We start from the raw sequence: 12,423 nt of genomic DNA on the forward strand, positions 1-12,423 counted from the left end.
AGCCAGTTAAAGAATCATGATTCCAGTTTTAATTTTGGGCTACTTTATGCATTTGAGAATAATTTAGCATGGGTTTTGAGATACTGATAATGGCTGACTGTGACATTTGCCCCCAAGTTTCTTTTCAATAGCAAATTCTCTACATGGTTTTTATTATAAAATCATTTTCTTTTTCTGTGGGAGATAAACAGTTTGGGATGAAGGAGAAAGTAGAGAAATGCCTTAAGGTTCATAGATTTTGATAGTCCTTTTGGGTTTGGGTCATTTTCCTCTGAATCTTCCTTCTATTTGTTTCTATCTCATGTCTCAGCCCTCTGAAAAACTATTCTGCTGGAGAACAAAATGTGACAGTCGCTGATAATATTGTGGGTTTGAAACTCCATTATCCTGAATGTGCAGATTGTTATGTCCTCTGAGAATTTCTGAGAAAAATTATCCCAAAAAGTTCCTGTGCATGTGCCTTTTTTTCTAGGGGTATTTGCTTAATTATTGCAGGTCCAGCAGAGAAAGCTGACCTCCTTCAGGAAGAAGGTCAAGAAAGAAGTTAGTGAGAGCATAGCTTTACAATTTGTTGATTTCTATTGTATAGGTTAAAAATGCCATCCCTCTAAACAGCTATTCATATTCCAAACGTGTCATCTAATAAGAGAAGGAACAAAACTAGTTTTTCCTTTTTACTTTCTAACAAGCAGACATAACATTTGTAGAACAACTTCAATAAAAAACAGCAACCAAACCACAAAAGTTGCATAAAATACTACGGTATCTGGAAGCAGTCTTACTTTCATTAAAAATATGGCCTGCATAGACTGATCTGGTTGAATTGGGCGTATTGTGCCCAAATCACGTATCAAATGTACAAGGAGTTTGTCTACATGACTTTATGTAATACATGTGTGTATACAAACCTGAGGGAGAATATGTTTGAGTGTGTTGGATTCATACTGCAAAACAGAATGCTTCTTCAGCATGGGAAGCATTTGTGAAGGAGCAAATATTTTGTGTACTTCAAGTGAAAACAGTTTTCCTTTTAAAGTTGATAAATAGTGTATCAAAGGGAGCAGTACAAAGGATACTCCATGTAACCTCAGTAAACCAGTTGAGATGCTTGATATTCACTGACACTGATACATTCATTATAGTAATGCTACAAGTTGTGGTTTGAGCACAAAGACTTTAAAAAAAAAAAAAAAAGAGAGAAAAAAACCCAAAAAAGTATTGGGTTGAACAGCTCAACAAACAAATCTTCTGGAAAACAAATCTTAATTGGTGTAGATGCCCTACTGTGTCAGGAATAAAAACATAGGATGGGGGATGGCAATCGAATTTGAAAAAATGTTGGATGTATTTGGAAAGGATAAATTAAGGTTTTTGGGTGCCAGGTAGGAAACCAATTAAACTGTCATGGTTCCTGCAAAGATTCTTTTCTCCTTGGAAAACCAAGCCTAAATATTGACGGAGTTTCTATAATTATCTGCAAACACAGAATTTTCCATACTGGTGTAATTCTAAAAAAGCTTTTGAATTTGTGGAGGGAGGAACAAGATAGTGCATATTTTAGTGGCCTTAACCAAAGATGACTCTGCGGCTCCATTTAGAAAACCTGAGAGACGTTTTTAAAGAAAATATTTTAACTCTCTATCTAGCATGTGAGTTATTCTGCAGGCCACATCCTTTCCATGACAAAGGAGGTAGGAATGATACGGTATTCCTGCTTCGTGCAGTTACATTCATTGAGTTACTTGTTACATGCTTCAGCGTTGACTGGATTTCTGGGGTCCACCTAAGTTTATCCTGTATTGGGGTTCATCTGTAACACTAGCACATATAATGCACGTTATATATAAACTTAATTTATTTTACTTGTTTCCTGTGTTTGAAAATCTCAGATGACTAATTAAACAAGAACTGTCATTTCTCTGCCAATAGGGCAAATTCTATATGGGAAAACAAGAGGGAGGATAGGACAGGAGAGGTTCCTATACTGCAGCATGAGTAAGCAATTTTAATGTAAGGATTATCCTGTCAGTTGAGGAACCTCCTGTATGGAAGTGACTTTTGAGCATTTCTGAGCTGCTTGGCTTGCTTGGATAACATTGCAACTCATTAAATCTGAAACAGGATCTTAAATACATTTCTTCTTGATAAACTAACTTTGAGATTTGTTGCATTTCTTTTACTCTAATACGAGATATTTTACCAAGATTTGGAGCTTAAGATACCTCTTTCTGTTCCCAGATATTCTCAGAAGTAACTGAAATTCCCCTCCCTTTTGTCCCTCAACTAGTTAGGCAGATCGGGCAGGGGGATTGTGTCAAGCGCCAATCCTATAAAAGTCTAGCTGACTTCGAGACACAGTTGTGCATCTTTCAGTCATGTGCCTTGACATCGGTACCAAAGGTTCAGTAGATCATTATTACACTTTCAGCGAGTCTTTTTCAAGCATTGAGTTATGCAGATACTGCTTTTTTTTAAATTGGGGAACTGTTCTCCTGAATTGCAACATAAAAAGCAAATCTAGTTTATGGTTTTAAATATGACCATTTAGGATTAATGGCCAAACTGGTACTTTTAGGTCGAGAGATATACCACAATGAGCTGAAGAACATGTTATAAGTCAGCCGGAGTGTCACTGGTGTAGTGTTGCTTCTTCATGTTCTGTATGTACAGAAACATTACACGGAAAATTGTTTTAAACACTATCCTGATAATGAATTGCTGTATTAGATATCTGCAGGACAACAGTGGTCAGTTTTGTTATGTTTTAAAACTAAGTTGCTGAATGTTATTAAGGAATTGGAAAAAAAAATAAAACCCAACCTGACAAGAAGGATAGCAGTTACATTTACATGTTTATAGGACGGTGCAGACACATAGAGGGGAAAACAATTAGTTGCTTCCAGTTTGACTGCCTTATGGTTGACCTGGGATGATGGCAGCAAACAGGAGGGAAATTGCCAGCTTGCTTTATATACCAAAAAGATGAAAAGTGAATATAGCTATGTTATTGCAGTACTTTTATATAAGAAAATGTACATACTTTTTCCTGTAGTGTATTAGGAATGTCTTTCCTTGTTTGCCTGGCTCATAACCTGCTTATGAACTCTCTTCTATCAATTAAAAAGAGAAGATTAAGGAAAAACTGTAATCTCAAATATTCTAGTTAATTACTTAATAAAATACAGTTGAGATGGAGTTTTTACAAGGCTCACTAATAATTGTTTTCATTTCCATTAAGGCTTTACTTCCTTAAAATGCAAGCTTAGAATTCACCTCCTTACTCTTGGGCAGGTTTAAGTTATTAAAGCCTGAAATTCTAATACATTTATTTCCATCAGGGATTTCTTTAATTTTACTGGCTTACCATATTCATTAAGCTTCTATGATGATTAAGAAGTAGCAATAAGATACACATTATTAGAGAATATAGGCAAAACAACCACTGAACAAATGGTTGAAATTCAACTGGAACATGTTACAACAGTAATGTTTATTTCTTTACTTATTGCTATGGTAGAACATTTGAACATAAAAATCCAATATTCTAGTGAAAGAAAAGCAATGCTTTCTGAATTAGAGTAAAATGGGACCTTTGAAAACAACTGAAAACTAAATTGTAATGGAAAGAACGTGGAAATTGACAAAACTTTTCATTTAATTTTGACTGAAAAAGCTTTCTGTAATGTAGGAGTTGAGAAAAGGACAGTGCAGAGCCCAGGGATTAGTAATTGTTAGAGCTCTGTTTGGTAAAGGCAAAACATTAAAAATGATGCAAGCAGAGTGGGAATACTAAATGCAAAATACTTTCCAAGTTTCGCTTATATAAGTTTTGCTGAGAATGCCTTCCTGCCAATAAAACAAACCCTCTCCAGAGCATGTGTGCGCGCGCGTGTGCCTACACATTATATATAATCAAATTTAGTTGAGGAAATGTATCCACTTGCTGGTAATATTATTGGACAACCAGAGACCAGGATGGGAATAGTAAAAGGAGTCTCTATATAAATCTAGATATAAATCTGAAGAACAGACTGGAGGAGGGGGGATGGGGTTAAGAAAATAATGTAATTTTTGGTTCTTTTCTTGCCCTCTCATCCACTTCACGCTTCTCAGTGTGTAGAGTGACCTATAGATTTTGTAGACTTGAAAGTTGTGTAGTACTTAGAGCAGACAAGAAATAGCAAAATTTGCCTTTTTATTTACCGGGCCCTTGAGCTCTTACTTAGCTTGCCATAGAGTGAAGGAATGGAATTCAGTTTTTATGCTGTGGGAACAAACCCAGACGGACATAGAGTTTGCTCCAGTTATGTCTGCTTTCTGAACAAGCATGTTTCACACTTAAATTGCTCCTTGCTTGAACAGTGATTCTTATAACAACACAGTATCATGCAATTCCACTACAAGAGATGCTAAATCCCTTCTTAACGGTCACCTAACCATGTACGTGACAATACTTAAAATATTAGCTATAAAAGTTTTGATCAGGAGCTCTGTTAGAGCTGATAACACTTAAGTGGGGGGGGATTATAGCTGAATACTAAAATAATTCCAGCTTTATTTGAAGAGGCTGTATTGGATCTTAGTCATACTGAAGAGGTTGCGACTTTTAAAACAACTAATGTCTGATTGAGAACAACTTAAATGTTTCTTATTCATAACTGTTTCCTTTATCTTATTCATCTTTCGGTGATTTTAAAGCCTTTTATATATATTTCCTTCTTCCCTCTTATAATTTCAAATTGTGGTGAAAAGCACTGAAATTCCTTTTGTTTTAAAACGAGAGTAACGTTATAATGTTATTTTGTTGTTTTTGCTTGATCAGCAACTATTTGCATTAGTTGACAGAACCAATTCGTTTTCTTAAATGTCTTGCAATAAATTATGGAATGTTAGCACAAATGGAGTTATGTGATGAGCATTCAAACATTAATACTTCAATACACAAAAGTCTGGGGTTTATTTTTAGGTGGCATTTTATGCATAGCTTGGAGACTTGTTTATTGTGTCTTTTGCTCTCCTCCATTAATTTCAAGTCACTTGAGTTTTAGCTTCATACCTTACAGTGTAACACTGTTCACGATAATGATGAATGTTGTCCGTAAATGTACTATGGTGTATTGTTGCTTAATCTAAATTAGTATGGAAATGAGTCTTCAGTTTTAAATGTTCTATTAATATTAATATCATTGCCCTTTCTCAGTAAGATGACCGTCTGCAGCAGCATGGTTTTAAAGTAATTATTTTAAAACATACTTTATACCACCTAAAAGTGCTACTTGCTTTTCTTAATGTTCCGAGCATTGCCTTAAGCAGTTGCTTTGTTTTTAGTTCAGTCTCTTTACATGTGTTTCATCTCTTCCTTCTAGTACCGTATTCAAATAATAAAGAATGAAGCAGTCTGAATTCTTTCAAATGGATAGCGTGCTTTATTTCAGCAGTTTACTTCACATGCTTAAATGCATCCCTATTCAGGAAAGCACACAGGCAGATTTAAGTCCAATTTACAATAATAAAATGTAATTTATGCCTGGGACTTCTGCTAAATTGAGACTATTCTCCCAAATTATAAGCTTTGATTCCCCCCCCCCTTGTTTGACAGCTGGAAAATATGCTGTTCTTACTGCTTTATTTCACAGCCTCAATGTATTATGTAATCCTGTCACCGAAGCTGTTACAGTCTTGTTTTTGTGAAATCAGATGCTATCCTTAAGAGTGACACAAAGCATTACAATGTAGATTAAGAAATTTATTTTTGTTTTTGTGGGGAAGGAGGTAACATGGAGGGGAAGCTGGTTCTATGAGTCTTTTGTATAAATACAATACTGCAGAACACTGAAATAAATACACTGAATTCTATTTGTTGTTGAACTTGCATAAAGACATAGTAATTTCCTACATTCAGTATAATGTACAGTTTTATAATTTCACTGTGAAATGGTATATAGTCACTCAGGGCTAGAGAACAGCAATAGATTCTCTGTTATTCCTTGACAGATCACAGAGCTGTTGGATGTTTCAATGGAGCTGGGATGCTTCTTAGCCGGAGCTCTGATCTCTTCTCAGGGTCACATGGTTACTGAGGAGATTATGTCCTGTATTGAACCAATACGTGACTTTCTTGCCATCATTTTCTTTGCATCCATAGGTAACTTCTAAGAAAACTTACTTAAAAAATAGTGTTAACCTACAAACATGGGGGAGGACAAAAAACCAGTGTCTACAAATTGGGGGGAGGAAATATATTTTATTTTGTTAAAAAACTAAACTGTTTATTGACCACAATATTGGTTTGCCTTTGCTACTATTTTTAAATGTAACACTCATTTTCATAAGCAGTTTCCATGTTGTACACTCAATTCTTGTTTTAATGTCAGTTTTTCATTGTTAATTCTGAATTCATGTATTTAAAACATGTAACTAAAAATTTTAAGGGAAAAAGGTTTTTGTTTGGGTGTTGTGTTTTTTTTTTTTTTAACATGTTCTTCTGTCTTCACAGTGGCTATGTTTGTATTTTATACTAAAATTGTATTACTATTTTGAGTCAATTGGTAGAGTAGATTTCAGGTTCTTGTGGCTTGGTTTTCTCTAGAAGCAGGATATGATAATGGAAACAGATCTTCTTTTATAGCATCTTGTTTCTTTAGTTAGGAAAATGTGATCTGTGTATTCTCAACGCAGGGAAAAAATAATTGAACAAGATGTATCTCAGAGACTACCTGAATGCCAACTGAAATGCAGCATTGATGCCTAAGACCAGGAGAGTAACTCATTGCTTGTTATCCAGAACAAGTTAACTCTGAGAATATTTACAGTCAATCAGTAGCTTCATTTTGAACTGCTACATCTCTAGCTGTCCCCAATATGTTTTCTCTAAAGGAAACTGAAACACATTACTGAAGTGCTTAGGTACAATGAATGAGGAGACAGGCCCTGTGAAAGCACTTGCCTCTCCCTGTGGATTGTATAGGAGATGCGTGTCCTATTTTGGGGGCATTGCAAGGTCTAAAATAGGGGATTTGAATGTGGTCTGTTGCACAAATCCAACCTCCTTCAACCCATGCTTACTCAGAAATTCTTAGGGTTTGGTTGGTTGGGTTTTTTTTTTTCCAAGACCACCCTTGATTTTTCTTCTGGTTTTATTTTAAGTTTTCTATTGTTCTTTTTATCTCCATTTATTTATTCAGATAATAGTGAAGTCCCATCATCAGCGTTATTTTAATGCTTTTCCTTATATACCTGTTTGATACCAATTGTTTCGTAACAGAAACTGTTTCTGGTGGTTGTCAAAATAAAAAGGAAATAGTTATGCTTGCCAGTCTTGATTTTTTGTTTTACCCAGCCCATGATAGTAGCTTGTGCTGATCAGTCAGAATGCTTAGTAATAGATATGTTTATTTGAATAACTTATTTTTTTAATAAAGGGAGGAAAATGGTGAGCTATGGTAAAACTCTTGGGCCCATATAACTGACCAGGTTGCCTGAGTAATTGCTAAATGCTCACAGGTAAGTTGTTCGTGTTTAGTAAAGATGGTGATGGAGCAGACAGTGTTATCAGGGTTACAAAGTATGACAAGTAATTATAAGCCCAAAGTTAATTTTACAACGGACTGAACAAAAATACTGTCCTACACTCTTGTGACTGCATAAATTAAGACTAGAGATAAGACTTTGGTACAGTACAAGAAAAAAGCAAGACCTCAGTTGGCATGCTGGCAGCTCTCCATATAGCCTACGTTATACTGTAAGGAAATTATTTTGGTAATTCTGTTACAGAACTTAAAAAAAAAAAATCTTTTTAACTGCTGTTACCATTATAATTGCAAGAAGGGAAAGAAAAGAAAATTGCCTGACAAGTTGGTATGGTTTTACAGAAAATGAGTGTTATTCCTGCCTCAGAAGAAAGTTTGGTAAAAATCAGAAAAATGAGCTATGTTATAGGCCTCTGACAAAATGTGACAATGCTTGCTTGTAAAAAAACAAAACAAAAAACCCCCAAAAAACCCTTAAAAAACCAAACAAAAACCCCTCCCCTCCAAAATAAACATTATCCCCTCCTTCCCCCTTTAGTTTCAATTACTTTCAAATTTTGTGGTTAACAGGAAGTTCCGTGGGGTGGCAAGGAGGTAGGTTTTAAAAAGGAGTGATGTGATGTGATGTCGCAAAGAAAACCTGAGTAAGATAAAAAGTATTCCTTAAACTTTTTAAAAAGAAATCTAGTAAGGAAAGACTTCTTGCTTGCTCTCTACTTATATATGTACACATGCAAATGGTATGCATCTATAAATATATAGAGATTTACTATGTGAAATTATGTAAAGGCCACAGGGAAAGATTCTGCCCCCCTGCCTAAAGAGAAGGCTTGTTGCTTTATGCAGCCAGCACCCTATTATAGAGAGCAGAAACTCCTGAGGTCCTGAGGTGGGATGGTACACCACTGCAGTAATATAATTTCCATTCCTTTTAGAATAAAGGAATACATAGAAAAATTTGACTTAATTGAAAAGTGACTGTAAATATGTCATTTGGAAAAGTTATTTCCTATTTTACTTGTCTTAAATGCCTGCTTTTCTGTTCTCGCTACAGAAATCCTTCTGGTGCCTAAAAGCTGAGCTGAATAGTACTTGTCTGTGTAATATCTGTAACAGTGGTCCTGCCCTTAGCTTGACCTGTGTAATGCTACTGCTTTCAAATTCGCGCATGGGTGCATTTTTGGGAATAATACACCTTTGCTGTTAGGCATTAACGGCTGCACTTTGAGTTACTCTCCATCTGTACATTCATTTAGGCCTGTGTGTGTTCTTCAAGGTTCCTGGCTCTCTTTATGCTATCTGCTGAGGTTAGAAAGTTCCTGTTAGTCTCTGTCCTCACTAATATTTTTGAGATTTTTGAGAGAACACCTGGACCAATCCCTTAGAGCCACATTTTGAGAACTTTCTCATTTCTGTTTTGGTACCTAGTACTCAGATCCTTCCCTTTCCACCTCTGCATCATTTGATTCTGTTTTGATTGCTTTTTAGAAAAATGGAAAGCATCTTTGCATAGACTGTTTTGATTTTTTTTTTTTTAAAGGCTCCAATATCCTATTTTTTGTCAGTCTACAAGGTGTATGGAGTTTGAAATTGGGCATCAGGACCCTATCTGCGACTGGTGAGGAGGCAGATTACTTCCACTGACTGACAAAGTTGTGTGTCCTCAGTGTGCTGTACAGATGTACTCATTTGCCAGGCTCCATGTTTTCCTTCTGGGTAAATCTTGTGGTCAGCGTTGGACCTTGAATGCAAGATGCTGAAAACCCTTTAACAGTGTGGTCTTTTTCTTCAGAAGATGGATGATGCTGACACTGTCAGCACTACTACTGTCCAGAACAAACATGCACACAATGTTTCTCTGATGAGCCTCTTAACATTTCTGTTGAATTTGAGAGAAATCAAAGGAACATCCCAACTGGAATTCATTAGGTGACATACATCACCTTCTCCTTATCCATTCAGCTCTACTGCTTTGTTGTCCTGCATGGAACACAATGAAACTTGGAGGTTTCAAGCTCTCAGAACTGACATTAGAATCAAGAGGACTTTCCCCTTTGCAGAAAGATGGAGATGAATGTTGGTTTTTCTCTCTGCTACTTAATGATCTAGCCAGGGCTGTAGCATTTATTGCATTTGCTAACTATGATCTTAGGTTTGTTAAGACTCTCAGTAGATAGAGCATCCCAATGCATCACCAATGTGATTCTTCTGAGTGATGTCCTGTCTTGAGGATGTGTCAGAACTAATTCTGCTGGCTCCAATTTGACCAACAGATTTCTGGTTTCTGTAATCTTGTTTGCTGTCAAGGATCTCCAAGATTCCTTTTCTTGATGCTGGATCTTCCAGGATGTGGTCATGACGTTTGGATCTTCACGTGCTGTTTAGCAGCCATCCAGCAGATTGGTGGAATCTGTCTGATCAGGAGGGAGAGGGAGTTTACTTGTTAAGAAAAAAGTACTTATAAAAAGAATGTGCAAAATCTTGCCTGTAATCATCCACAGAAGAACACACACCCGCTTATACGAGTGAACTGTGCTTTTTGGCTTGACATTGATGCAAGGTCACCTTCACCCCAAGGCCTCCATTCCAGCTATTCCAGAACACTGCTTAGAATTGAAGTCCAGTGGTTTATGCTCAGCTCTGTGAAAATGTACCTAAGTGATATCCTAGCTATTGGTGACAGGCCAACATGCCACATGCTACCTGATGACAGTGCTGAAGTTCTTGAATTATGTGATTGAAGCGTTTCTTCCATTTTAGAGAATAAATCCATAGTGACTTTTGGGCTTAGTCACAAAGTCTGATGAAAACCATTGAAATAAATGCCCATATTCGTGCACCTTCTGTCTATGAAGTTAATCTTTCTGATGACATTCATGTTGTCAGGAAGGCTTCATGTGCTTGTATAGCAGTCTGATACAACTTCTGGCCTTATCCTGAGTTTTCATCTAGGGCTGGGGCAAAGGTCTGTAATGACCATGAAATCCACTATGGTGGGATTTATTTCCCCCAAAACATGTCTGTGTGCTGAGATGTTTATTTGTTTGCCCAGAATAGTGTATGTAACAGGTTTAGGCTTGCTTCACCTTGCAGATGCTTACCTCCACGGGATTGGTACAGAAATCTGTGCTAGTTTGTGCCTCAACTCTTTGGAATATGGTAATAATCTCCACATCAGGCAGCACTTCAAATGGACTTCAGACTGCCTGTCCACTCCAGAACTGAAAAGGTAGCTCCACCAGTAGTGATGAGAGCGCTACACTATATTTATAGTCTCCCTCTGAAATCTTCAATTCCAGATGTGGCAGAGTTGGCCCTCTTACCAAACATGACATTGTTACAGGCTGTATTTCTCTAGTTGCTTTTGATGTATGTTCCTGGGACCGGCCTAGAGGTGAATGAGCAATGTGCACATGATACACAGTAAAAAAAGAGAAGCTACTTGCCCCTCCACATGCGTGTGTACACAATTTGGATTTCTTTTTTTGGTGTGGTGTCCGTCTCTCTTATTCTGCCATCTCTCCCCTTATTCTGATAGTCTTTTGCATTTGTGCTTCAGAAGTTGGAAGGAAATTAAGAAATAAAACAGGGTGTGTACATGTTGACTGGGTAGTGCCTGCATAAAAATCTCTGATGTACTTGAAGTACATTTCTATCCACAATGGAATGTGCATATGGACAAAACGTTGTGACGTTACTCTAAGTAACTTCTCTTGCACACTCAGGAGGAGGTGACTCTTAGTTCTCTGCAGTTCTTCTGGCTCCGCAGCGCTATGGGGCAGGGAAAATTAGTGAAAACTTGTCTTGCATTAAAATAAGAAGTTACAGCATCGATTTACATGCCTCATGCTTTAGAAAGCTAAACTCTTGTCCTTCACCAGAAGTAATTGGGTTGGAGAACTGCCAACTATTATGGATTTATCAGGAACACCACTGCTATTTTGGTTCCTCTTTTTAAGAGCTTTTATGAAAAAGGAATGAGCTTCCAAAGATACGCAGTTATGTTTGCCTGCACGAGTTCCTCATACCCTAGGAGTTAAAAATGGACTTAGTCAGCTGTGAGTAAGATTCTTCCTCAGTGACTCCAGGACTCCTCCAACAAATACTTCTTTTTCTTATGTTTAATATTAGCAGGATTTAGTTTTAAATTTCTCTGCTCTTTACAGTTCTTGTTATCTTGCTTCATATAATTACCATATTAAAATGACAAAAAAATTGCAAAAAAAAGAAAAAAAAGAAAAAAAAAAAAGACAGATGACCCCCCCCAAAAACCCCCACAATATCATAGCAATGGGGTTTTATATAATTCCTTAATTGTTAGACCATGCTCAGGGGCTTACGACTTTACCTGATTCCAGTCCAAGTGACTTTTCCAGTTCAGGTGACTTTCAGTGTTTGCAAGTGAGGGTGAGGGTCATGGGATCAAAACAGTTACATTTTCTGTTGTACCTATAGTCTATGCAAATACTGACTATCATGTTCCTCCCACAGTGATGGTCCATTACCATGTCATACAAAAATGTCGAACAGCTAGCAAAGTATATGTTACAATCACTGTGCAGAACAATGGAATTGTTTTCCTGCGGTATTTTTATAGCTTTCATTAGAGGTGTGTTTCAGTTCAGATTCTGTATTGTTGACTGGTGTGGGAGGGAGAAAATTTTATAAATGAAGGTGCTCATGCATCAGTCATATACAATTTAACTCAATTGGGAATATTGTTTGTCCTAAACCCCTCCAAAGGGAAAATGGTTGGATAATGCAGGAAGTGCTTTAGTGATCAAGTAGGTAGTGTTGGTAGGTATGTTAGGGCTTTTTGTTTGGTTGGTTTTCAGAATAGAGTCTTGCAATTCAATCTATTATTAACTCAGAAAATTATCATAGTAAGATATTG

General features: G+C 36.8%; 1 protein-coding gene across 3 annotated transcripts in view; it reads left to right on the forward strand.

Annotated features, from left to right (window-relative positions):
- Positions 1-12,423, forward strand: part of TMCO3 (transmembrane and coiled-coil domains 3) — a 35,576-nt gene that overhangs the window by 19,661 nt on the left and 3,492 nt on the right. Inside the window, exons 11-12 of one of the 3 annotated variants that reach the window (XM_050915353.1) lie at positions 5,995-6,145; positions 9,095-9,392. In XM_050915353.1, the coding sequence (XP_050771310.1) occupies positions 5,995-6,145; positions 9,095-9,117 (174 nt within the window). In that variant the 3' untranslated portion in view covers positions 9,118-9,392. Of the gene's footprint in view, positions 1-5,994; positions 6,146-7,421; positions 7,480-9,094; positions 9,393-12,423 lie in introns of those variants that run through there. The other 2 variants (XM_050915352.1, XM_050915351.1) reach the window with 2 other exon arrangements.

This window comes from Gymnogyps californianus, chromosome 1 (genome assembly GCF_018139145.2).
Source record: "Gymnogyps californianus isolate 813 chromosome 1, ASM1813914v2, whole genome shotgun sequence".
Classification (NCBI taxonomy): Eukaryota; Metazoa; Chordata; class Aves; order Accipitriformes; family Cathartidae; genus Gymnogyps; species Gymnogyps californianus.